This window comes from Xenopus tropicalis, chromosome 3 (genome assembly GCF_000004195.4).
Source record: "Xenopus tropicalis strain Nigerian chromosome 3, UCB_Xtro_10.0, whole genome shotgun sequence".
Taxonomy (NCBI): Eukaryota; Metazoa; Chordata; class Amphibia; order Anura; family Pipidae; genus Xenopus; species Xenopus tropicalis.
Genome location: NC_030679.2, coordinates 20,620,491 through 20,646,428, shown reverse-complemented (window position 1 = coordinate 20,646,428; position 25,938 = coordinate 20,620,491). Strand labels below are relative to the sequence as shown.

General features: G+C 39.1%; 1 protein-coding gene across 1 annotated transcript; it reads right to left on the bottom strand.

The window, feature by feature from the left end:
* Positions 1-548: 548 nt before the first annotated feature.
* cd74 (CD74 molecule) lies at positions 549-24,518 on the bottom strand. Its single transcript, NM_001197110.1, has 9 exons — positions 24,262-24,518; positions 14,588-14,766; positions 10,697-10,782; positions 10,263-10,325; positions 8,925-9,020; positions 7,919-8,021; positions 4,164-4,361; positions 3,219-3,284; positions 549-2,010 (listed from the first exon to the last, which is right to left on the bottom strand). The coding sequence occupies exons 1-9, from the start codon at positions 24,339-24,341 to the stop codon at positions 2,006-2,008; spliced, it is 876 nt and encodes a 291-aa protein (NP_001184039.1). The 5' UTR covers positions 24,342-24,518; the 3' UTR covers positions 549-2,005.
* Between the last annotated feature and the right edge of the window lie 1,420 nt (positions 24,519-25,938).

The following is a 25,938-nucleotide window of genomic DNA, read 5'->3' as shown; positions in this document are numbered from 1 at the left end:
TTTACTGAAAGTTAACTATCCCTTCAAGATTGATTGACACAATATGGAAAACTGCCTTGTGATCTGACAAAGCAAAATGTGGCCAGTGGCCTCTGGGCTAAAGAGAAGGCGCATCCAGCGTATCACGGGGGTGCATCAGTGTACATGACAAGAGCAGCTAGGGAAGACATAAGCAGCCAGCTACACATTCTGTGTGTATTAGACTAAACCAGCACAGAGTCCAAGTGCTAATAAGCTGGCCTGTCTGCAGCCCACACCTAGCACCTATGAAAATCTTTGGTGCAAAATATGACTAAGGAGACCCCCAAACTGCCGAGGAGCTGAAATCCCATATCAGGCAAGAAAGGGACAACATTTCCCTTTAAAAACTAAAGCCATTGGTCTCCTCAGTTCCTTAGACATCGAGGTGGGGCAGACAATTACTTTCACTTTCCATTCAGCACTACTTACCCCCTCCCTCCCCACCATCTAATTGTGTAGCCAGTGCATGGGCATCAGGTCTCCCATTCTGAATTCCAGGACTGAAGGAAACAATATTTCTATTACTTCTATAGCGTAAGTGAAGTTTATTTTTCTTGACAAAAACAACAAAAAAGAATTTGGAATTATTTCTTAGGGTGACAGGGTCCCCTTTAAACCTGTTGCTGGCATCAAATTCAAAATGAGCGTATGTTTCTTAGAAAACAACCCTTCTCAGTTTCAACATTTGATGTGTTTAATCGAGTCCATTTTATTTCAAAATACACGGGGGGGGTGTCCAAACAGACATGGTCTGATCCACAGATCAGCTCCCAGTATCTGCTCGCAGTCTTCAAGACACAATTTTAGAATCTGAATAGCAAATATTTCCCATTCTCTGGAAGCAAAATCAGGTACCTTTATGACAGGTTGTGTATATTGTGGCTTGCTATTGCACACTGACTACTGTCTCCTATTTTTCCACTATCCACTTTAGGGAGGGCCATATGCCAATATAGGTATGGGACCTGTTATCCAAAATGCTCAGCCTTTTCGTAATTTGGTGATTTCCGGATAAGTGATACCTGTATTGCCTCAGATGCAAATAATACTTGTCCAGGCTCTAATGATTGTACTTGTGAGTCTGGGGCTAGTTCTTTGTCCAACTTTTTTTGAAATAACGAGACATAACTTATATTTTTTAGTAATTAATTTTTAAGGAATTACAATATATGAATGGGGCACAGAAGAATGAAGCAGACTGCTGTAAATAGGGATCATATAGCAATATATTTCTCAAACCACAAGGAATATTTAAAAGGAACCCCACCTTGTTGGCCTTTGGGGTACATGGGCAGCAGCACACAAGGTCATTTTCTCTGACATTAAGAATAGGCATGCAAAGATGTAACTGCTCATTTTATTAGGCATGGAATAAGGTATGTGCACGTTATACAGAACCTGTAAGTCTGACAGAAGCCGCAATTAACAGCAGAGAAAAAGTTAAAAAAAAAATAAAAATGGCAGCCATATTTCTATCAAAACACAATTAGCGATAAATGAATGAACAACGATTTTATCAGTGCCCATTTGAATTGTCAAATCATGTTAATGTTATCACATTCCCCAGACCGTACCTTACTGAGACCTCCTTAACCATACAGAAACTACTAGATTTGTTAGTAGTGGCAAGACGTGGAGGATTTGTCCATGGTATAGAGACATAGACAAGCCACTTTTCAGAAGTACTAGTTAGTCAGCCTCCTGGTAGATACTTCCTTTCAATCATGTGCAGCTACAATCACAGTGGGACTGATCTGTGTAACCATACCACTTATTATTCCTTTAACATGCTGCTGTAACACACACTGTAATTCATAAAAACAAACAAAGTACTAAACACTACCTTAAGCCTATTGAGAAACCTGAGGCCAGAATGCCATAGCAATTAGTAACAACATAAAGTCAGATTAATAGGAATCCTCTTGTGCTGCTTGTATGAATCAGGGTAGATACTGCAGAGGAGGTTACGTGCTGATCCGATGCTTTAATCTGCAAAGAAACGGGAGTGAGAAGTTAATACCGGGTGTCTCATTTGCTTTCTAATGTTTCATTGATTCTATTTAGGAAGCTTTGTGTTTCCATGAAATGCAGCTTACATTAATTGTTCTTTTTAATTTACTTTGGTTAAGCTGGCCATACACAAACTGATAAAATTGGAGTGGTTTTCAAATTATCGTCCCAGTAATTTTCGTAGCATGTCGATTGGTTGTTTGGTCGATGGGACAGTTAAAAAAACTGTGCATGTATTGTGTATCTGACAATATCCTTGGGGGACCTACAATGGAAGTCACTTTCATACGATTGGTGTCTACCAACTATTTCATATTCAGAACATCCTCCGATTTTTTTATTTTTAGGGCTTTATCCTACAATTTCAGTCTGAATGTTAGTTTCAGAACATTGCCGATATCATAACATTTGTCAGAAGAAGACTAAAATCAGAACTTTTATGGCCAGCTTTATCCCAGTTCTAGAACAAGAATTTAGTCCGGTGGTTCTACAAAGCCAAGGCTACTGGGAGTAGAATATGTATAATGTCTACTGTACAGGGTAACAAAGTCATGACCTAGTTTAAAGGAGACATATAGCATTACTGCCCCCCCCAATCTTGTGGGCAGTAATGAATAATATATGATGCTGGTTTCACGCTGGGCTAAAAATTATCATTATCTTTAATGTATTGATCTGCTATATCGGGGTTGGTGTGTTCTAATGGTCCCTGCCAGAAGCACAGTAGGGGGGGAGTAGCCAATCGCAGCACCTGCAGTCACACAAGCAAAGACAGGTTCAGTTCCCTATCAGGCGAGCCTAGTTGCTGATTGGCTCCTATCCTACAGTGCAGTGTGCCGCCAGCCCACCCCTGCACTCCCCAACTGTATAGCTCCGACTGTATAAAACCCCATGAGTCCCAGTATCCAATCTGTAAACACCTAACTGTGCATCGGGAGGCCACCATGTTTGGCTGTGTCTCAACCAGTGTCTGTCCAGCAGTCATTGCTGAGTAGAAGCCAATCTGGTCCTGGCTTCCAGTTAGTGAACACCAACAGGGAGTCAGAAACCAGATGTGCCTCAGCCACCAAACACGCTGTACAACTCTCATTTTCAGACAGGTAGGGAGCATGGGGTCGCAGAAGAGGAAGGGGGTCCTATAAAGGGAAGGGGGGCTTAGTTTTTATTCAGTATTATTTGATATTTACCAATGGGATTAAAGTCATCGCTGGGTGTTGATCCCAGAAAAATTGGTTCTTCTGGCTCCATGACATCTGTGAAGTAAAAATGATCATTGTTTTTATGGCATTGATAATCAGCAATAACATTATACACAAGGGATGTCTGTTCTGAGATGCCGTACAGTCTATTGTTAGCGTTATTCCAATAAACGTCTGTCTGTTACTGCACCAGACCCTACACTCACAGCATTTCCTTCATTGCTCATGGACCACCTTCTGAGTTACATGTCACAGGGCACTACATCATGGGAAACATAAAACTGCACCCCCCAACATAGAGTGAAAGTCACCACACCTTGCCCTGTGTTATCAAGTGATGGTTCTTATAACTCTAAAAGGCAGCAGGTATTCAAACTAGAAGAACCTGCCACTTGTCAGCACCGGGCCCTTGGCAGACTTTTTGTTCCACCTCCACTGAGCTATTATAAATATTATATATAATTTAATTTTGTTTTTTTTAATCTAACCATGCCCCTGTAAACATGCCACACTCTCACTAGCCCACAACCCAGTTGGCTACTTCTACAGGGATAATGCCACTGGAGGAGCCACTATTGGTGACAATAAGGAAGACCTTGACCCGAAGGGTTCAGTGGAAAGAAGTAGACAGATAGACAGAAAAGGCAAAGGTGGGGGAACTAAAGCGGGCCTGAAGAAAGAAGATAATCGTACTTGCTGAAAAGTACCCTGGGGTATCTAGTGATTAACCCCTTCCTTCTCCTTTACGTTTAAGGTACATAATCTTAGGGAAGGTTTCTTTCCCCTTTAACAATGAATTTTATTGTATTAGCACATGGATGGAGATTAAGCATTAGGTATTAAGTTTATTTTGTTTCCTTATTAATTGTTAACATGTAACCATCTTCCCCCCATACTCCCACCAGTGCAAAGATAAAGAAGAATTTCTCTTACCACTGCAGGCAGGTCTTGACCACCGGGTTCTGGAGTCAGGGACCTCAGTTCCATTACGGTAAACACACCAGCAGTAGCCAGTGCTTGGCCAGCATTGCCTCGGCTTAAAGTCACCATTTTGCTCACACTGAGGCTTATAAGCGCCAGTCAGGGTGGGGATCCTTGATAATGTCTGACACTCAGTCATCAGGGGGGCACCTGGAATATGTGATACCAGTCACACTGAATGAACGTCACTGCACCAAATCATTCAAAGGCTGGGGATTTAATGCAATCCAAAGTCATGTGGCTTTAACACTTTAAACAGCTTCTTGCAATTGTATTTTTTATATCTGTCAATATTTGTTAATTTTAATTAAATATTAAGCTAAATTGTTTGTGGATGATACAACCGAATGCAAAAATGATGGCTTTATTGCATCCATAGTATTGGAGGTATAAATATGTAACCCTTAAAAAGGCATATTTCAAACGACAGGTCACTGATAACATCCGCAAAATCATAAATCTTATACATATAGCAAAAATGAAAGATGTTCCCTCCATGCTTTTATCATTAGACCTAGAAAAAGCATTCAATTCGGTTTCCTGGCACTATCTGTACCAAGTGTTATCTGCCTATAATTTTCCCATCCCTTTTCTCTCCGTGGTTAAAGCCCTCTACAACTCCCCTACAGCTAAAGTCAGCCACATGGGGTTCCAATCAGACGCATTCCAAATAGGCAGAGGGACTAGACAGGGATGCCCCCTGTCCCCTCTATTATTTGCCTTAGCTCTCGAACCCCTAGCCCAGCAACTAAGGCTAAACAAAAAAATCTCAGGTATAATAATAGGGGACTCTGAATATAAATGTACAATGTATGCTGATGACATAATAATGACAATGTCTAATCCCATGACTTCTCTCCCATATCTATATGATATTCTCTCTGACTTTGCTAAGATTTCGGGGCTTAACATTAATCCCTCTAAGTCAGAAGCTTTAAGTATAAACCTCCAGCCCCATCTTAAAAAACTATTAGAAATTAATTTTGAATTCAAATGGCAAACCAAAACTATAAGATACTTAGGTGTCTTGATACCAACCGACTACAGATCTTTAGCCAAAGAAAATTATCCCAAAATAGAACAAAAAATCTTAAATATGGTGAAGTCATGGGAAAGACTTAAATTATCCTGGCTTGGGAGAGTAAGCGCACTGAAAATGTCTGCCCTTCCCCTACTATTATACTTGTTCCGCACGCTCCCAATCTCCCCCCCTAAAGACTACTTAGAAAAAATGCGAAAGACTTTCACAAAATTTGTCTGGAACGGGAAAAGGCCGTGAATCAATCGAGCCACAGCTTGCCGCAACCGACACAAGGGTGGCCTAGGCATCCCCAATTTGAAAGGATACTATATCGCAGCACAACTGTCCCAACTGATATCTTGGCACTTACCTGTAGATAAACCAATATGGGTAAAGATCGAACAAGACTCTCTGCCCAATATATCCTTACGGAACATACTATGGACAACCCACTCTACTCTTCAGACACAAACAAATCCCATAGTAACTCATCTTGTCGGACTCTGGGACAGATCAAAGGAACCCTACAAACTCTGTTCCCCACATAAACCAGTTGCAAGCCTTATTAACAACCCAGATTTCGATCCAGGCCAGTCATCAGGAGCTCTTCACTGGTGGAAACAATCCAACCTGGACACCATATACTCACTAACCAGCAGCAACATACTTTTGCCTTGGTCAAGACTCCAGGACAATTATAAAATTCCACAACATGAATGGCTTCACTACCACCAAGTAGTGAGCTACATCAGATCCCACCATAAAGGTAAACAATTCCCCCTACCCACAGCCTTCGAAAGACTATGTCTGCAACTCACTACGCTTAAAGGGGCATTATCCTACTTATATGATACAGTAACCCACCTAACTCCAATTAAGGAATTAAAATTTGTACAAACCTGGGAAAGTACGCTGTGTCTGTGCTTCGATGAAGATACCTGGCGAGACATCTTCAAAAACACAGTCACATGCTCCACAAATGTGCTGACTCAGGAAACTTCCCAAAAGGTCCTACATCAATGGTACCTGGTACCAACTAAAGTCTCTAAGTGGTACCCTTTAGCATCCCCATCATGCTTTCGAGCATGCAACCAACAAGGCACGTTTTTGCACACTTGGTGGGACTGCCCAGTTGTAGTACGGTACTGGATCAGAATCTATACTTTAATAACGGCAGTAACAGGCCTCTCATTACGAAAGAGCCCAGCAGAAGCTCTACTCAATAAAAACATTCCCAGTGGCAATAAATACTTGAAGAAACTAATCACCCACATCTTTTCAGCAGCGAAACAAACGATAGCCAAAGCCTGGAAATCAGCAACTCTGGACATAAACTCAGTCAAAACCAGACTGGACAATATGCTAATTATGGAAAGGCTAACAAGTATCTCAACAGGCCAACTAAAAGTTCACAACAAAATCTGGCCCCCTGGATGACTTACAGAAATATTTCACTACACCTATAAGATTAACCTGGAAAGGATACCTTCTGAAGACATACTGAAACATTAAAAGACAAGACCTGATTATTTACCTACAGGACAAAGCTCGACAAACATATACCCACAAGAACTCTTCCCCTAAGTTTACCGGTTACTCTCCCTTTTTAATCTATTTTACTTTATCACCCAAGCTTATTCTTTTACTCCGAACTGCTTTTTCCTCTTTTATTCCCTCCCTCTACCCCCCCCTCCCTCCTCTTCCCCTATGTTTATGACTATGTTATGAATCTGCTTGGCACCCTGGGATAACCCAAAAGGTGCTCCTCTGTATGCTTTACTTTCAACTACAAAATAAAAACATTTAAAAAAAAAAAAAAAAAAAAGGCATATTTCACTTTTAACAAAATTCCTTGCCTTTTATAACCCACAACTCTCCCACTTGGAACACTATTAATAAAGTTACATGGAGACAATGTCTACAGATATTAGTGTTGTGTAAATTTTTACACTTTTTTTTACCCACAATGTAATAACACCAAAGTTATCTGTATTAAGCAGAATACAGGGTCCAGGTGCCACAGCCCCAGACCTTCAGGTAGGGGAGAGAGTAATACAGGTGACTGAAAGAGTAGGCACTATCGGGATTCACACTCAAACCAATAGGATATGAAACATTCGTAATGCATGCCCCATTGTTCCTGAATTTTTGCTGACTCACCAATAAGTCATTCACAGGGGATAAGCAATAGAGTGTAGGATTGTACAAGCAGTCATAGAGCTTTTGTGTCCCCATGCAGTACTGAGCATAGAGTTTATCCACAATATTCATTGGTCTTAAAGGGATCCAGTAATGGGCAATGGAATAGGGCAACAGATTCAGATTAAAGAACACCTTACAGGTCAGTCAAGTTTTGTTGTACAGTATATGTGTATATGTACACAATATATCCAAAATTTTTTGGATATGCTCTCCCAACATAGGTCTGTTATTAAAGGCTGATCTAAACCCAGAAAATGAATGTAGGTACTCAGTATGAAGTTCACATTCAATTTATATTTTTAGTGGTTTCTGAAATTAAATATTAGCAGTTTTGAGCTGCTAATAACAGGCTGATATCTAGAGACTGTAGACTGCATTATGACTGATGAAGAGACACCAACCTGCTCCTTTTGTATGTCGAGTGCAGTGCACCAAACCATAAACCTTGGGCACTATGAGATTATGCCAGAGAGTTTTACAATACCTGTGACTGCAATATTCTTTTGCGGTGGGAGGGGTTCAGCTGCCTTTCCAGTGTTTTGCACCAAGAAGAAGAGATACCACTGATGCATCCATGCATCAAAGTTCTGTAAGAATAAATAAATATTGCATTCTGTAACATTTTTATATACAGGACTTGAGGAAAGGGGAAACCAGGGTAAGCAATCATATCAGCAGCTTCAAATAACTCAAGGACAACCTAACTGTAGCCACTGAGGTGTTGTTGTACTATAACTCCCAGCATCCTACTTTCCCCTAAGGATGTTCCCATCAGCACTATATATGCAGGCTGTTATCAGTCATAGGGAATTACTTTGGTTTGCTGTTATTACACCTATTAAACATCAGAAGAGCTAGTGTATTGCAGTTTGGGTGCATGTAAAACCCAGAAAGTCCAGTTAATTTGACTTATTACTACAAATATACCATGACCTGGACGAATGAGAACCTCCACAGACCTATGCTATGAGTCTACCAGCATCTAAATGACCACCAATAGTACGGAAGGTTGGAATCCCTTTTAAAGGGGCAATTTGCAAGAAGAGTTCATTCAAACCACTGCCTAGGTAAGTGGACCCTGGCAACCACAAAACAATATATGTTCTGGACTGGATATCGGCAAAAATGTTAATTATAAAATAACAAAGTATAAAAAGAGAATTCCACTGTCTATGCCACATATTATATTATTCATTTCAAGACCAAAAACTGAGAAAACTAATTGTTTATTCTCCTATTTGGCTAATGAACTGTGGCACTATCACAGCAATTTGCAAATAGTTAAATCTCTGCAATAATACTTGGAAATTGACGTGGTTCCTGTGAAAGAATTCCATCTAAATCAGCCAGCAAGTCATGAGATGAAAACCATGTCGAGATGTAAGGTTCAGAAAAGAGGAAAGCCAAAGAAGGGAAAACAAGAAGGCTCACAAACTAGACTGAGTGTATATGCAATCCAAATCACTGAGAATGACTCCAACGCTACCCACCATCCATTCCTGGTCAGTCAAGGACTTCTTCAGCTCTCTCAGGTTTTCCAGGATAGTGCCATTTGGTAAAGTGTACTTCCTTAGAGGGTTTCCTCTCTGGAAAGAACAATACTGTGTTTATCAAGATTTTACAAATAAATATTTTTTCCAAACATCAAATAATATCACTTGCCCTGGATTTTCCTAATAGCAATCAATGCTGGACTGGAATACAAAGGGCCCACCCTCACAACAAAAGCTCTGCTGAAGCAGTAGGCGTCATATAGAATTATGGTGGAAATATGATGGGGCTACTGCTTTTGGCTGAGGCCTGCCAGGAGAACCGTTGGTAGGCTGTACCAACCCTAATGGCTAATGCAGAAGGACTAAAAATTAAATACATGAGTATGGTGAATGTATATAAGTCTGCACAGAAGCAAATGTTTGTAGCACTGCAAGAAAACTCTCCTAAATCTAATTGGCAGATGATAGGCAGCTGGGTTAGAGGAAATCAGGTGCTAGAACTGTTGCTCCAACCACAGGCAGCAACATGGCTGCACTTATGCCAGGGAGAAAAAGAAAACAACTGCTTGTGATTTAATTCATGCCAATGTTGTCTTGCAGTTCTATATATGCATTACCTACATACATTTTTTTCTTTTACCCTTTTCTGTAGTGTAAGGAAACCAGTGTTGTCTTTTTATATCATAAAACAGCCATAAGGAGGTGATCATTAGACTATTCTATTTCTATTTCTGACAATGATTAATATCACTTTAATGGTTTAATGGCTTAGCGTAGAGGAATGGAGCCCCACCACTGTTGTCTCCTGTTGCTACAGCTGTAATCAGTGTCAAAAGAGAGGGTCACTGCAAGTGACACTTGGCCAGATCTTGCAAGACCAGTGCATAAGCCAGCTGAATACTTGAAGTTTAAGGTGCTGTGAGATTCTGTAGATGGGACTAAATGAGATCTAAGTAGACTGGGGAAGATATTTAAGGGGGCACAGAGGTGAGCAGACTGCTTATTGCCATGGTTGCTGCTAGAAAGGAGGCAAGCTTATGCATCCGGGCCCCTCAGGTTGGAATCTGCTGGGAACCAGCTTCCTGGGGCCTGTTGGTGTGATAGCTTGGTTATTTGATCTAGCGCTACTAAGTACAGTATTACAAGCAACTGGGACTGTCAGTCTGAAGGGTTGGGGATTAAACTGGCTGAGGGGCAATGGCAGGGTGGCAGTGAAGTTGTGTTTCCAGGTAAGCTGAAAAAAATATTACATTTCACTTCTAAGTTTCTGTAAAACTGCAATTTTACTGTTCTATGAAATAGCAAGAACTGTGACATAACTGTGACAATACTCACCAGCAACATGTATTTTGCAGCATCTTCCACTTTGTTATCGATCTGAGCCAGATGCTCCAGTTCCTGTAGATAAAAAAAATTAGTCAATGGTCTGCATGATAACCGGTAGGGATCTTTTTTTTTTTTGCAGAAAACTAAATCACAGAACTTGCATATTCAAAACAGGTTCTGAGAGCAATAATTCCTTGATTTTAATTTTTGCAGACTTCAGACTTACAAACCCTGGATTCTGCTATTTTCAGCTATTTGGTTGTATTACTTGTGAAAATTCTTACAGCCTGCTCATTTGATACATTTTCATCCAATCTCCATTGTGTCAGTAATTAATGTAATTAGTTGAATTAACAACATTTACCAGGTAACAAAGCACTTGGATAACAGGCGGGACAGGTATGGAAAGCCCATTAGAACAGAATAGGTTCAGGCAGACTTACATTCATATTTGTTTCTGAGCCATCATATAGTTTTAACGCCATGGGGATATTGAAGGTTCTCATCTTTGATTTAATTTGGGCAGGAGCTGAAGGGTGGAGAGAGAAGGAAAATTATAAACCATTATTCATACAATGAGGCTTGGGTCTCACATATTGATAACAAAAACAAATCAATGTTCAGTGGGAATAACAAAAGCACCCAGATATATCAGTGTGTGGAACTTACTGCCTGCCCTGTTTTTAGAGGGTTTCAATTATAAGCCACTAACCTGACCCTTTGCATATGGGGATAGCACAGAAGTGTCTACAACAGCAAAGCAAAGAGCACTTTTGACTTAGGGATGCTTCTGGTTACATGCCCTCAAGTTGTTGTGGGACTACAGCATCAACAGCCAGAATTTTTGAGCTTTGCACTGCATTCTTTTTATTGACAAGGCATATATATCATATAACACCATCAGAATCAGGTAATATTACATTACTGCACCTCCCTTTCTGCACAAAACCTGAAGCCTGTGTTCTTGGTGGCCACGCCCACTTTTTGTGACCAAAGAGAGCCCCCCCTGAAGCTCATCCAGACTGTCCCTCTCCCGTCCGAGCTGCCCGCCCCTCCCCCTGCCCCCCCCCCGGGTTCCGACACCTATGGGTGCAACCCCCCCTTCAAAGGATATATCAGACTTGTCAATCAAAACCAGACTGTACCTACTGCATGAAGGGAGAATGAAGAGATGGTTAAAGGGGGAGAGTGAAGGGTAAAGGTGGCCATACACAGGCCAATTGTAGCTTTCGATATCGGTCCCGTAGACCAATTCAGCAGCTTATCGGCCCGTGTAGGGGCAGCAACGAGGGGCCTGCCCAACCGACTTCTGGCCTTAAATTGGCCAGATATTGATTGGGCAGGTTAAAAGATTTAGTTGGATCGGGGAGCACATCGGCTCGTTGATGCAGTCCCCGAACCGACTGCGACCATTGCCACTGTTATAATTTGATCGTTTGGCCCCAGGGCCAACATTTGCCCAATATCACCCACCCATAGGTGGGGATATCGGGAGAAGATCCGCTCGCTTGGTGACCTCGCCAAGCGAGTGGATCTTAATGTGTATGTGTACCTTAACTCAGAAACAAGTTAAAATTTTTCAATGATTTTATTTAGAAAGTTTCTTACATCACTCAGTTCCAGCTTATATTAAATTTTTATTTTTGCAATATATCCCCTTTAAAGGCAACACATCTCCATCTAAGCAACTAAATTTAAAATTGGGCTTCTCTCTGAAAGTCTGAATCAGCACATAATATCAGTTGCCCAGTAATAAAAATGTAAGAGATTTGCTGCTGTTATGTAACAGTCAATAATATGACCTTGCAAGGCAAGCAGGATACCATGGAAATATCTACTGAGAGGCTAGTCCATGGGAGCTTGATGGGCCCCACTGGCCCTGAGGGAAGGGAGTGTTTTGCCTGGGGCTCCTGAAAGTCTCAGTCTGCCGCTTACTTAAACTTCTAATGGTGATTCTGTTACAGAATTAAAAAAAACACTTAGGGGCACATTTAATCATCCACAAACGCTCCTAGCGTTCGTTCAATCGGTACAATCGTATTTTCGCGACTTTTTTGTATTTTTAGAGCAAAAAAATCGGATTGTTTTGCCGCTGTTTACAATCGTTCGGTCCGAAAATTTCGTGACTTTCGGATCGCCAATACGATATTATCGTGACTAATACGATTTTTTCAGAAGCATTGTCGTGATATTTGCAATCTTCAGAAATTTTCGTTTACAATCCGAATTTTTCCCATTCGGGATTCAAACTCGTGTTTTGATAAATCTGCCCCTATGTTGTGAGTTTTGCCATAAGGGGGCACCAAAGGCAAGGTTTGCTAATATTTAACCTGTTGTTTTTAGGCAATAGTGATTTCATTGTTGCAAAAAATATCAAATATTAATGTTAAAGTCAAATAACTGGGATAAGAAAGGTCCTTTAGACAGCTATGTATTTTCATTTGCATTTTCATGAATGTGTATATTTCTGTAGGTATGAGCAGGGTTTTCTCACCAAGGTACAGTAAAATATTAGCACATTCGTCACAAAAAGATGGATTTTTATGTTTATATTTATTAATATGAAGGCTGGTGATATAAGTATATGACTTTGCCTTGGCAGAGGAAGCAGAAGCATAATAAATCCTCTGATAAGACAGAATAAGATATCATTCACAGAGACAAAGGAAACAGTGCCCTAGTGGCTATATTTGCATGAAAATTGTACAAACTGACATAACTTTTGAACAAAACATGATATCAGAGGCCTGAAAATCATAAAGAGAAATTATTTGGGTAGTCATTGTTCTCTGTGCATAAGAAAGCAGCAACTAGTCCTTGATTTAAAATACAGAGGTGCCTTTGGTCTTATGATAATGAGATACTGGTACTCTAAGGCTATTAGGTCCATTTTGTTCTGCAGCTCTTAAAGGAGACATATCCTATAAAAATTAAGAATGTAGCAGGGAATTATACTCCTCTAGATATAGAAGGATTGTGCTTAAAAAAGTTGTATTTCAGACTGATTTATTGAGAAATTCCACCAAAACCCCACTAGCCCCGCCCATCTGTGCCACTTCCTGCTGGCTGAATTCTCTGGATGAGCTGGGGAGCCGGCGACCCTCCGTACACTGCACTGTAGGATAGAAACCAATCAGCAGCTAGGCAGACCTGATAGGGAACTGAAGCCTGTCTCTGCTTGTGTGAGTGCAGGGCTGTGATTGGCTCTACCCCTCCTACTGGGCTTCTGGCAGGGACCATTAGGACATGCCCACTCTTCATTTCAAACATCGTCCCAGAAGTGATAGAATCTCTAGGGAGCTCCAATAAAGGGGCCATTGTTACAGATAGGATTAATGTTTAGCCCAAAGGGAAACCAGCACCATATATTATTCATAATTGCCTACAAAATTAGGGTTTTTCCCATTTATCCAATAAGTCTCCTTTAAGACTTAAATGTTATGGTGGTGCTAGCCTCATTGTCCCAAGCCTTAGTGCTGCAGTGACAGCACATTAGCAGCCAAACAGATGTGGATGGGTGAATAATAAAAGAAGGAATTCCCATCCTAGCCCCCTGTTTGCAAAAAAACAGATAAATTCCTGTGGGCACAGCACAGAACAAAGGGGAGCTATATCCACCAATAACAAAGTGCATTTTTTAACAATTATTTTTATTAAATGACTGGTAAAGACACACAAGGTTTTTAGTTACATAGGGTTGAAAAAAGACCAGAATCCATTAAGTTCAACCCTTCCAAGTAAACCCAGCTCACACAGGTTGTTAAATACAAGAAAAAAGATAAGATAAGAAATTTATATTAATGGGAATCATAGGGACATCCCTCTAGCAGCAGTGCACTAAGCCTGCTTACTGACTCTCTAGGGTTTTTATGTTAAAAACTTCACAAGAAAGAATTAACACAACTCATGGTTAGGTGCTCCCACCAGCAAAGGGTCCCTCTCTTAGCAGGGCCATACTTGTATATAGGTACTCCAGGGCCTGTGCCTATGGCAGCAACCTTGGGGGGGGGGCACCCTAGGAGGCCTATATAATCAAAAAACCCACCCACCGCAATTTTCCACTCGTACTGGAAGAGACATCATGCTCAGCCATGCGCCTAGTCACTTCCGCTTTCTGGGGGGCTTACTTAGGCCTGGTGCCTATGGTGGTACTGGACTGAAATACTTTAGGGAAGTTCCATGAGTCTGAACCAAATTAAACATTTCTAGACACTTAAGAAAACCTATTGTGCTGTTATTAAAACCCAATAAAATAAATGTGGGTTCCTCCTCCTGCTCTCAGCATGCTCTGGGGTGGATAGAATACACTGTGAGGACTATCTGTTGGCACTTACGCGATCCTGGAAGATTCTTCATCATATCTTTCAGCTGCAAGTGTTTGGTGGTTTGGTCAAGTTTCTGAATCTTGGAATTCTGCTGGGTGATGAAATAGGCCATAACGGCTTGTCCGGCAACAAGCACGGCTACAAGCACCGTTAGAGCTGTCACCAGGCTCCCTTTGTTACAGGACATCCTGCAGGGAAGGAAAAGAAATTACCAAAAGCTACTTGTTCCCAAGACCCATGAAGGATCTGTGTTTCTTTAACAAACAGCCATAACAGTAGAAAAGTGCATGTGTTAGTCCACTTATGCAATATCCATCATCTAGACTTGCAGGTACCATACGAACTGGCCCATGTATGACCGCCTTTACAGTATTCTGATTTCCAAAGCCTTAGCAAATAGAAAGCACTCTTAATTCCAAATCTGACAGCTGCAGAGCCCAAAATGTAAATTTTGTTGTTTGTTTGTTTTTTTAAATCTCAAAAAAATTACAAATTAAGACAAATTCTACAGCACGGATCAAAGAGTAACCCAGTAACCAAAAATTCTACAATGCAAGACAGCTGGTGCTACAGAACTGACATTTTATTTAGTTTTATTTATTTAGATTGCCATGTAATATCAGCAGCAATCCCAAACTACACAGCTATTTCCCTTTTCTACATAAAAGAAACCTGTGATTGTGCATTAAAGCCATTAAACAGAATGGAGTATATAAGAATAATAAATATATGTATGTATATATATTTTTTTTTCAGGGACTTCTGCCCATTTCATTTCTATCTATATCATGAGCTTGAGTTCCTGTTTCACAAATCTCAGAATCACTCATTCTTCCAACACAAACAATTTGCTAAGGACCTTGCTAGATTTAGTTTTACCTAGCAACTGCTGATGTCACATTTGTTACTGACTGTCTGCAAATTCTGTCTGTAGTTAAAGGGCACCTGACCTACCACATACTAATAGTTTTGTCTTTATTTTGTAATTTATAAACAAATGTGTGAGAGTTCGCAGGACATTTTCGAGCTGAAAAGCACTCACACCTTGGTTTCCACAAATTTCCCATTCAAGTCAATTAAAGCCATGGGAAGCAGTGAGGGCAGCATTTCAGACAGCTGATATATGGCAGCTAAAAACTGATATGTGTGGTATAAACCTTATACTTGATTCCAAAATAAATAATATGAAATAAAGAGATCTGAAGTAGGAAGGGCTATTTGTCAAGGCCAATTATGTGCCCAAATCTCCTGTGCCCAGTCAGGGCCATAAGAGCACCTAAAGCTCCAAAAGGTGGATGGTTACTGGGTTCTAATTTACCATAAACACCCTGTGCCACCCTATACCCTCCTATATCTTGTCCTGGCCTTTGGCACTGGAATCACCTGCAGACGTAAGTTAATCAGTTGGAACCTGACCACAGTATATCACAAATTAATAACAAGAAGAGATATAATAAAGGAATTCTGTAGTTACCTTTTCTAACAATGTAATATCATTCTTGTACAATGGATTTAACAATGCTGAGACTTGATGTGCAGTTTACATGGAGATTTGTTTCCTAGAGAGGCAGATTATGTTTGCCTTGCCCCCCATAAAATAGTATAAGCAGTGTGCCCCAAGTGAGCACATCAGTGAGGCTTTGTGCACATGTGCAGTGATGCCACCAGGTCCCTGCAATAAGCCACGCCCACAAATTTTATCTGCACACTGGCCTGAGACCCCGGGTTGGTTCTCCTATTTGCAACTAACACTAAACTAGCACAGGGTGCTACTGTAGGAGCACAACGCCATCATCTTCTTCCCCCTTCGGAATTTTTACCAGAACAGTGGAAAAGCAAACTTAGAAGCAAAAAGCCAGCTCTTCATTCTAATGGACATGGGTCCAAAGAAAAGAGCAAAGAAGTGCAAGAAGATCTCAAAGTGCAAAATACCCCAGGCTTGTGCAGTTTATAGCTAACAGGAGCTAGAGGTTACTTTAAAACACTTTCATTTTTTTCGTGTAACTGTTCCTTTAAGATTGGGAAAGTTTTTTCGGTTTTTTTACAGCTGTGAAAACCTCTCTCTAAGATTGTTGTACTGGGAGATACATTTAATAGGTTCAAAATGTATTTAGGGACTTAAATTTCCCATACTGAGGCAGATTTGAAAGGTTTCAGATAGAGGGTTTTGTGTTCTGCTGATCCCCTAACAGCCAGGCAGGTTTCACATAGGCAAACAGGTTGAACTTGATTGGCATGTCTTTTATTCTACCTCATCTACTGGTTTACAATGTAATCAGGCTGTTGAATGGCAGAAATAGTATCGTTAAGGATATCATAGCTTTGGTGATCATCATAGGAGTCAAAATGGGAGGCAAATATAAGAACAGGCAGGTCCCTTTATTGGAAAATCCTTGGAATCATCTTGGCCACTGGCTACTGACTACTGGCTACTGCAGTGTTGCTTTCAGAATTCATTTATAATACTGCTGCACTACAATTCCAACCAATTTACCCATAATATGCTTGAGAATGCTAAACCTTTGGCACAAACCCTAATCCTGATTTCAACTCCGCTCTGCCACCGCTATGCCCCTATCAGTATGCTACCTTGATTTATGAGAAAAAACAAGAAAATCAGAATGAAAAACAAATTCTCTTATGCACACCGCATTGGCTTGTTAACTTTACAGACTCTCATCCTATCAACAAGTGATGTCATGTATTCCTAGGTATACTATTGGATATTATATAGAAAATGTTTGTTTGGATACCCGTGCTTCTCTGAGTCTCAAGAACTGAAAATAAGGGTGTTCGGGGAATAATAAATTATTTGTTTTTAGTGTTAGCGTCCTATGGTCAGACTGGTCATTCCATATGCCTGTTATAGGGAAACCTATACTTTAATGCTATACCTTTGGACAATTTAAAGAATTTGATATATCAGTAAATATTTTCCTCTTACATCTTTGCTTTTAAACAACCCTGGCCCCACTCACTGCTGTGCACATTGCTCCATTGTTTCAGATGATATCAGAGGACTTCAGGCAACAATTCTATATATAAATTACTGACAGCAGTTTCTCAGTTTGGCTACCAGATACTCCCTCTACTGTTTCAAAGGGTACAATTGAATAGGTTACCACTATACAAAGCAATATTGTTGCTTCAACTTACATAGTTATAACCAATGCTATATACATACTCTCCGAGAACCAAGAACTAATCCCTGGCCCTAAAATTATTGAAAACCTTGAGTACAATGGATCATCTGACAGTTACAGACAGCCGAAACCAACTACTGTCCCCAAACATAAGGGTCAGTGGGCAACTTGTAATTGCCCAGTTGTATAATTCTCATGTACCTATAACTTCATATTGTTCATTAAAACATTACCTTGTACTTGATCCCAACTAAACATTACCTTGTACTTGATCCTAACTAAACATTACCTTGTACTTGATCCCAACTAAGATATAATTAATCCTTATTGGGGGCAGAACAGCCCTATTGGGTTTATTTAATGGTTAAATGATTCCCTTTTCTCTGTAATAATAAAACAGTACCTGTACTTGATCCCAACTAAGATATAATTACCCCTTATTGGGGGCAGAACAGCCCTATTGGGTTTATTTAATGGTTAAATGATTCCCTTTTCTCTGTAATAATAAAACAGTACCTGTACTTGATCCCAACTAAGATATTATTACCCCTTATTGGGGGCAGAACAGCCCTATTGGTGTTATTTAATGGTTAAATTATTCCCTTTTTCTCTGTAACAATAAAACAGTACCTGTACTTGATCCCAACTAAGATATAATTAATCCTTATTGGGGGCAGAACAGTCCTATTGGGTTTATTTAATGGTTAAATGATTCCCTTTTCTCTGTAATAATAAAACAGTACCTGTACTTGATCCTAACTAAGATATAATTACCCCTTATTGGGGGCAGAACAGCCCTATTGGGTTTATTTAATGGTTAAATGATTCCCTTTTCTCTGTAATAATAAAACAGTACCTGTACTTGATCCCAACTAAGATATTATTACCCCTTATTGGGGGCAGAACAGCCCTATTGGTGTTATTTAATGGTTAAATTATTCCCTTTTTCTCTGTAACAATAAAACAGTACCTGTACTTGATCCCAACTAAGATATAATTAATCCTTATTGGGGGCAGAACAGTCCTATTGGGTTTATTTAATGGTTAAATGATTCCCTTTTCTCTGTAATAATAAAACAGTACCTGTACTTGATCCTAACTAAGATATAATTACCCCTTATTGGGGGCAGAACAGCCCTATTGGGTTTATTTAATGGTTAAATGATTCCCTTTTCTCTGTAATAATAAAACAGTACCTGTACTTGATCCCAACTAAGATTTAATTACCCCTTATTGGGGGCAGAACAGTCCTATTGGGTTTATTTAATGGTTAAATGATTCCCTTTTCTCTGTAATAATAAAACAGTACCTGTACTTGATCCTAACTAAGATATAATTACCCCTTATTGGGGGCAGAACAGCCCTATTGGGTTTATTTAATGGTTAAATGATTCCCTTTTCTCTGTAATAATAAAACAGTACCTGTACTTGATCCCAACTAAGATTTAATTACCCCTTATTGGGGGCAGAACAGTCCTATTGGGTTTATTTAATGGTTAAATGATTCCCTTTTCTCTGTAATAATAAAACAGTACCTGTACTTGATCCTAACTAAGATATAATTACCCCTTATTGGGGGCAGAACAGCCCTATTGGGTTTATTTAATGGTTAAATGATTCCCTTTTCTCTGTAATAATAAAACAGTACCTGTACTTGATTCCAACTAAGATATAATTAATCCTTATTGAAGCCAAAACAATCCTATGGGGTTTAATAAATGTTTAAATCATTTTTTTAGTAGACTTAAGGTAGGAGATCCGAATTACGGAAAGACCCCTTATCCAGAAAACCCCAGGTCCCGAGCATTCTGGATAACGGATCCCATACCTGTACTTAAAAACTTCCATAAAAGTGCGCAATATTTCCCCATGTGCCATTGCTGTTCATTTTTATGAGTGTTTTTCCTTCATTCAGGTCTATTAGTAAGAAATCTAATTAAGTCTAAATCAAGTGGTTTTGAGTCTATTTATGTTAAACTTGAACAACCAAACCTATACCGCCAATCCACAACAGACAATGCCACTTGAACATTTCTACCCTGGCACTTTCACAACAATTCACACCTCCAGACCTTAATCAGTTTCAGGTTGCACCTACCTACATAAATTCAATAGAACTAATGTGATTGGGTTATGGGGATTATATTACCATTGAGGGTTTAAAATGTTTGCAAACTCACTACCACTTGCTCTGACGAAACCTCTCGTATGAGTGGTGAAAGTTTTTTAAGCAAGACCAGTTGCCTTATTAATACTAGATCCTGCATAATATGTATATAATATACAAGGGCCATGAATATTCTGTACATTATAGCCGTATATCACTAATGCCTAATGATGTTATCAGTTATAAGCAGAGCTTATTAGTGTAATTTCTGTGACATGACTCACTGAAATTATAATAAATATATTATAATGTATATTATAATAAATAAGTACCCCCCGTTGTAAAATAAGAGGATATAAGCAGTCACCTTGAGGTCCTATATAAAAGAACTCAACCTTCAGCCTATCTGACTTATTATATCCCTATAATTTACAATAGGGGGTTCTTTATCCACTATATATTTTTGGATATTTATTATTTACACCCTAGTAGTGCATTAATAATACATTTCATATACAGGTGTGGGACCTGTTATCCAGAATGCTCGGGACCTGGGGTTTTCCGGATAAGGGATCTTTCCGTAATTTGCATCTCCATAACTTAAGTTTGTTAAAAATCATTTAAATATTGAATAAACCCAATAGGATTGTTTTGCTTTTAGTAAGGATTAATTATATTTTAGTTGGGATCAAGTACAAAGTACTGTTTTATTATTACAGAGAAAAAGGAAATCATTTTTAAAAATCAGAATTATTTGCTTATAATGAAGTCTATGGGAGATGGCCTTTCCATAAATCAGAACTTTCTGGATAACGGGTTTCCGGATAAGGGATCCCATACCTGTATCTCCTTGAAGTGCACCAAGTAGACAGAAAACTTAATACACTGTTGACACTAAAGTAGTGCTGCTTAGGCTTAAGCTTTGAAAAAAAAATGTGTTTAATGCTTCCAGCTCTTTTCCCATGAACTTAAACCAAGAGTTGGGTTTGCACACTGCAGCCAGGAGTCTTACTGGAGAAACCTTTCCGTTGCTTTTATTAATACATGATGTATCTGGATTACTACAGTATGCTGGGATTTGTAGTGAATGAAAATTCACCGTTAAGTTTTCCAATTACAAGTATAGGATCTGTTATCCAGAATACTCAGGACCTGGGGGTTTTCCGGATAATGGATCTTTCCGTAATTTGGATCAACAGACCATAATTCTGTTAAAAATCAATAAAACATTAAATAAACTCAATAGGATTGCTTTGCCACCAATAAAAATGAATGATAACTTTGGAAATCAGTTTGGATCAAGTACAAGGTACTGTTTTATTATTACTGAGAAAAAGAAAATCATTTTAAAAATTAGATTTGCTTAAAATTTAGTCTATGGGAGATGGCCTTCCCACAATTTAGAGCTTTCTGAATAACGGGTTTCTGGATAACAGATCCTATACCTGTACTAGTGTTCCTGGATCATGTTAGCTAGTAGATGCACTAAAGAGAACTTTTTAGCAGTCCCATAATTTATCAATCTATCATAATTTTATGTGATATGTAATACACCAAATTTATCTATATAAGCACACATTTCAATAATACTAACACAGTAACTTGTACTTAATCTCAACTAAAATATAAATAATCCTTATTAGGTTCATTTAATGTTTAAATTATTTTTTAGTAGACAAAGTATGGCGGACCCTTTATCCGGAAAACTCCACGTCCCAAGCATTCTGGACAACAGGTTCCATACCTGTATCTTTGTATCTGCTGCAAAATTCAATTGCAAGCTCTTAAAGGAACAGTAACACCAAAAAATGAAAGAGCTTTAATGTAATAAAAATATAATGCACTGTTGCCCTGCACTGGTAAAACTGGTGTGTTTGCTACAGTAACACTACTATAATTTATATATTAAGCTGCTGTGTAGCCATGGGGGCAGCCATTCAAGCTGGAAAAAAGGAGAAAAGGCACAGGTTACATAGCAGATAACAGATAAGTTCTGTAGAATACAATAGTGTTTTATCTGTTATCTGCTATGTGCCTGTGCCTTTTCTCCTTTGAATGGCTGCCCCCATGGCTACATAGCAGCTTATTTATATAAATTATAGTAGACTTTCTGAAGTAAACACACAACTTTTACCAGTGCAGGGCAGCAGCACATTATATTTTAGTTACTTTTATACACTTTCATTTTTTGGTGTTACTGTTCCTTTAATGAGCACCACAAACCTTGCATCCCACTGTAAATCAGCTACATAGTGGATGGGAGTCAATATGAGCATTCTGTGAACGCTATCTGACAAATCTTTATTTATTTCGTACACTGTAGGCAAAAATTACTTTGGTGTAAAATGCTTACCCACTTGGACTTACTGGGGTCATAATTAATTACAGGGCAAGTATAATATCTGCTTATAATACTGCACTTTGCTCATCATTCTCTCTTTGCAATTATTAAGGTAAGCTGCTTAAAAGCAAAAACCCCTATAAAAAATGAACAGCAGTGAAAACAACAGATTCATCGAGCAGTTGATGGTGTTACGAGTAATCCAGTACTTTCCAACAGGATATAAAGAATAAGGATGTTAAAAAAATGAATATATTGATAAATTTGGTACTGATATGTACCAGGTATGGAATCTAAAAGGAGGGTTCCACAGCACCAGATTAACATGACTACAAAGAAACTGGCACCAGTTCAAGTCAGAGATGATTTTGTTTCGGAAGGTGGGGCAGATGGATATATGCAGAGACACAAAAGAGCTCACTCTCTGAGGGGCTGGCAGAACAGTAGTGTTTGCAATGGCAAAGTAAAGCAGAAACCAAGCAAATCACTCAACTCTTTCTGGACAATTACTATGGTATTATGTGTATAATAAGGCATAGAGGGAGTCAGTGTAAAGGGGTTTAACTTGTATGGCAAGGCAAGTTGATGTCAAGGAAAAGGAATATAAGTGTAAATAATAAGGCAAGATGGTGGAACAGAACAAAGCAATAACTATGGCAATGTGGATTCAGCAGAGCAAGATGATTTTTTTACAACTTTTCTGCAAATGTTTTTCAAAATATTAAATTAAAAAATTTCAAAAAGGTGGAGCTGGGAAAAAAGGCTGCAGCTGTGGGATGGTAACTATAGTGACATACAGTCTTGTTAGGGTTGTGTATATAGTAAGGCAAAAGATGTCAGGGGAAATCTTTGTAACTGATAGAGCAAGGGAAGATGGTCACAGGGAAAAGGGTCTGTAACTGTACGGCCAGTGTGTATAGTAAGGCAAGATAACAGGGAACGAGTCTAACTGTGGGGAAGTATGTACAGTAAGCCAAGATTATTATAGGAAAAGGGGCTGAAATGTCTGGATATGGGCTTCCTACTGTATGTTTGTACAGTAAAAAGAAAGTAAGAGCAATCCAGAATACACTCTCCTTCTTTCCTTCAACAGCTGTCAGGGGAGGCTGAGAGCTATAGTTTAATAACAACTGGAGAACTTCTAGATGTACAGGTATGGGACCTATTATCCAGAATGCTCGGGACATGGGGTTTTCTGGATAAGGGATCTTCCTGTAATCTGGATCTCTATAACTTAAGTCTGTTAAAAATCATTTAAATATTGAATAAACCCAATAGGATTGTTTTGCCTGCAATAAAGAGTAATTATATCTTAGTTGGGATCAAGTACAGGTACTGTTTTATTATTACAGAGAAAAGGGAATCATTTAACCATTAAATAAACCCAATAGGGCTGTTCTGCCCCCAATAAGGATTAATTATATCTTAGTTGGGATCAAGTACAGGTGCTGTTTTATTATTACAGAGAAAAGAGAATCATTTAACCAATAAATAAACCCAATAGGGCTGTTCTGCCCCCAATAAGGGGTAATTATATCTTAGTTGGGATCAAGTACAGGTACTGTTTTATTATTACAGAGAAAAGAGAATCATTTTTAAAAATTAGAATTATTTCATTATAATGGAGTCTATGGGAAATGGGCTTCGGAACTTTCTGGATAATGGGTTTCCGGATAACAGATCCTATACCTGTATTAAAAACAATGAGCACTATTTTTGTTATACTGACCCCCAATACTGCACCCAGGCATACTTCGCTACATTGTTACGTGGTGCCTGCTTTGCACTGTTTTTGTATGTATATATATATATATATATATATATATATATATATATATATATATATATATATATATATATATATATATATATATATATATATATATATATATATATATATATATATATATATATATATATATATATATATATATATATATATATATATATATAATGTCACTAAAGTATAAGCTTGCACTCTCATAAATAATATTTTACAGATAATTTAAAATTCGTTTTTTTTTTTCTTTTCCTACAAATGTTGATTTTCTTTTATTCCTGACAAACACAATAATATTTTATAAATGAATACCGTGGCTGTCTGTTTCCGACATCGACCACACTTTCTTCGGGAACATGCTCCGGCACCAAGTTCTGGGTCTCTTCTGCCATAGCTTGCTCTTGGGGCGCACACCTGCCGAGACTGGGGCTCTCTGGGATCTCACTGGGTGCTGATCTCAATTAAACACACTAAGCTGTTCAGCTGAAAATAAAAAACAGCTTAAGTTGAGCAACAGACCAATGAGATCTCACTAAAATGTGAAAGTTATCTCATAGGAAAGCCCCCGCAGCCTAACAAGAAGCCGACGGCTGCTGTGCTTGAATGAAGACCTAATACTATTTTCCTATTGGACGCTCTCTTGCATCACCTGTTTCTATGCAGGCATGGAGCTGCGATGCACAGTGTAGTGTAGAGCGGATCTATGTACAATGGATTTATATGCTCGTTGGCTACAAATCCCTGCAAAGGTATATGATATAATAAGTATATTGAAAACAAACTTTTTCTGTTTCCGTTCCAATAAAGTTATTACCCTTTAATTATATACAGCGTCTGCTGCTATACATCCAAAGATTAGTCATCTGTCTGTCCCAGTGGCACTGGAACTTAAACTATAAGAGAGTAAAAGTAAGTTATAAGCCAATATCTGCTGGTGATGTACATGGAGCAAACTCTGTAGGACACATTTACAAAGATGTGGGCATGGTGCAAACTGCAAAAAAATAATTTCTAAAAAAATTTTGCTGGTAGGCAAGAATAGGTAATGATTTATATTTTATTGTCCCTTTACATAAATATAATAATCCAGCAAAATAATTCGGCCGGCCGATACTTAAAAACTAACAATATGTACAAGCACTCTATATAAATATAATCAATAACTTGAGTTCATGAAAATTCATAATTATTTAATTATTTTTGCTCTTAGGGACCAAAGGGCAGGGCTGGGACTAGGGGTAGGCAGAATAGGCAGCTGCCTGGGGCACAATGATTGGGGGGCGCCAGGCAGGTACCTCTCCTGCCTACCCCTAGTCTGCGCTCTTTTGTAATTGCCCCCGCCACTTGTCATAACACGGCGGGGGCAATGACCCATCACACCCCCTCCCACCCCTGCCAAAGGGGATAGGTAGTACAGGTATGGGACCTGTTATCCAGAATGCTCGGGACCTGGGGTTTTCCGGTTACAGGATCTTTCCGTAATTTGGATCTTCATAACTTAAATCTGCTAAAAATCATTTAAATATTGAATAACCCCAATAGGCTTGTTTTGCCTCAAATAAGGATTAATGATATCTTAGTTAGGATTAAGTACAAGGTATTGGTTTATTATTACAGAGAATAAGGGAATCATTTTTAAAAATTAGAATTATTTGCTTATAATGGAGTCTATGGGAGATTATGGGCCTTTCCGTAATTTGGAACTTTCTGGATAACGGGTTTCCGGATAAGGGATCCCATACCTGTAGTAAAAAATGCAATTTCTGCAAGGAGTGCTATTTTAGAGAGTCTCTTTCAGGGCCAGAACTAGGGGTAGGCAGAAGAGGCAGCTGCCTAGGGCGCAACGATTGGGGGGCACCAGGCAGGAGCCTCTCCTGCCTACCCCTAGTGCTACTTTGTCATTGCCTCCGCCGCTTGTCATTAGCGGCCGATCCAATGACCGATCTAATCGCGCCGCCCCCCCTGCACCTCCTCCTGTGCTTTGGCGCG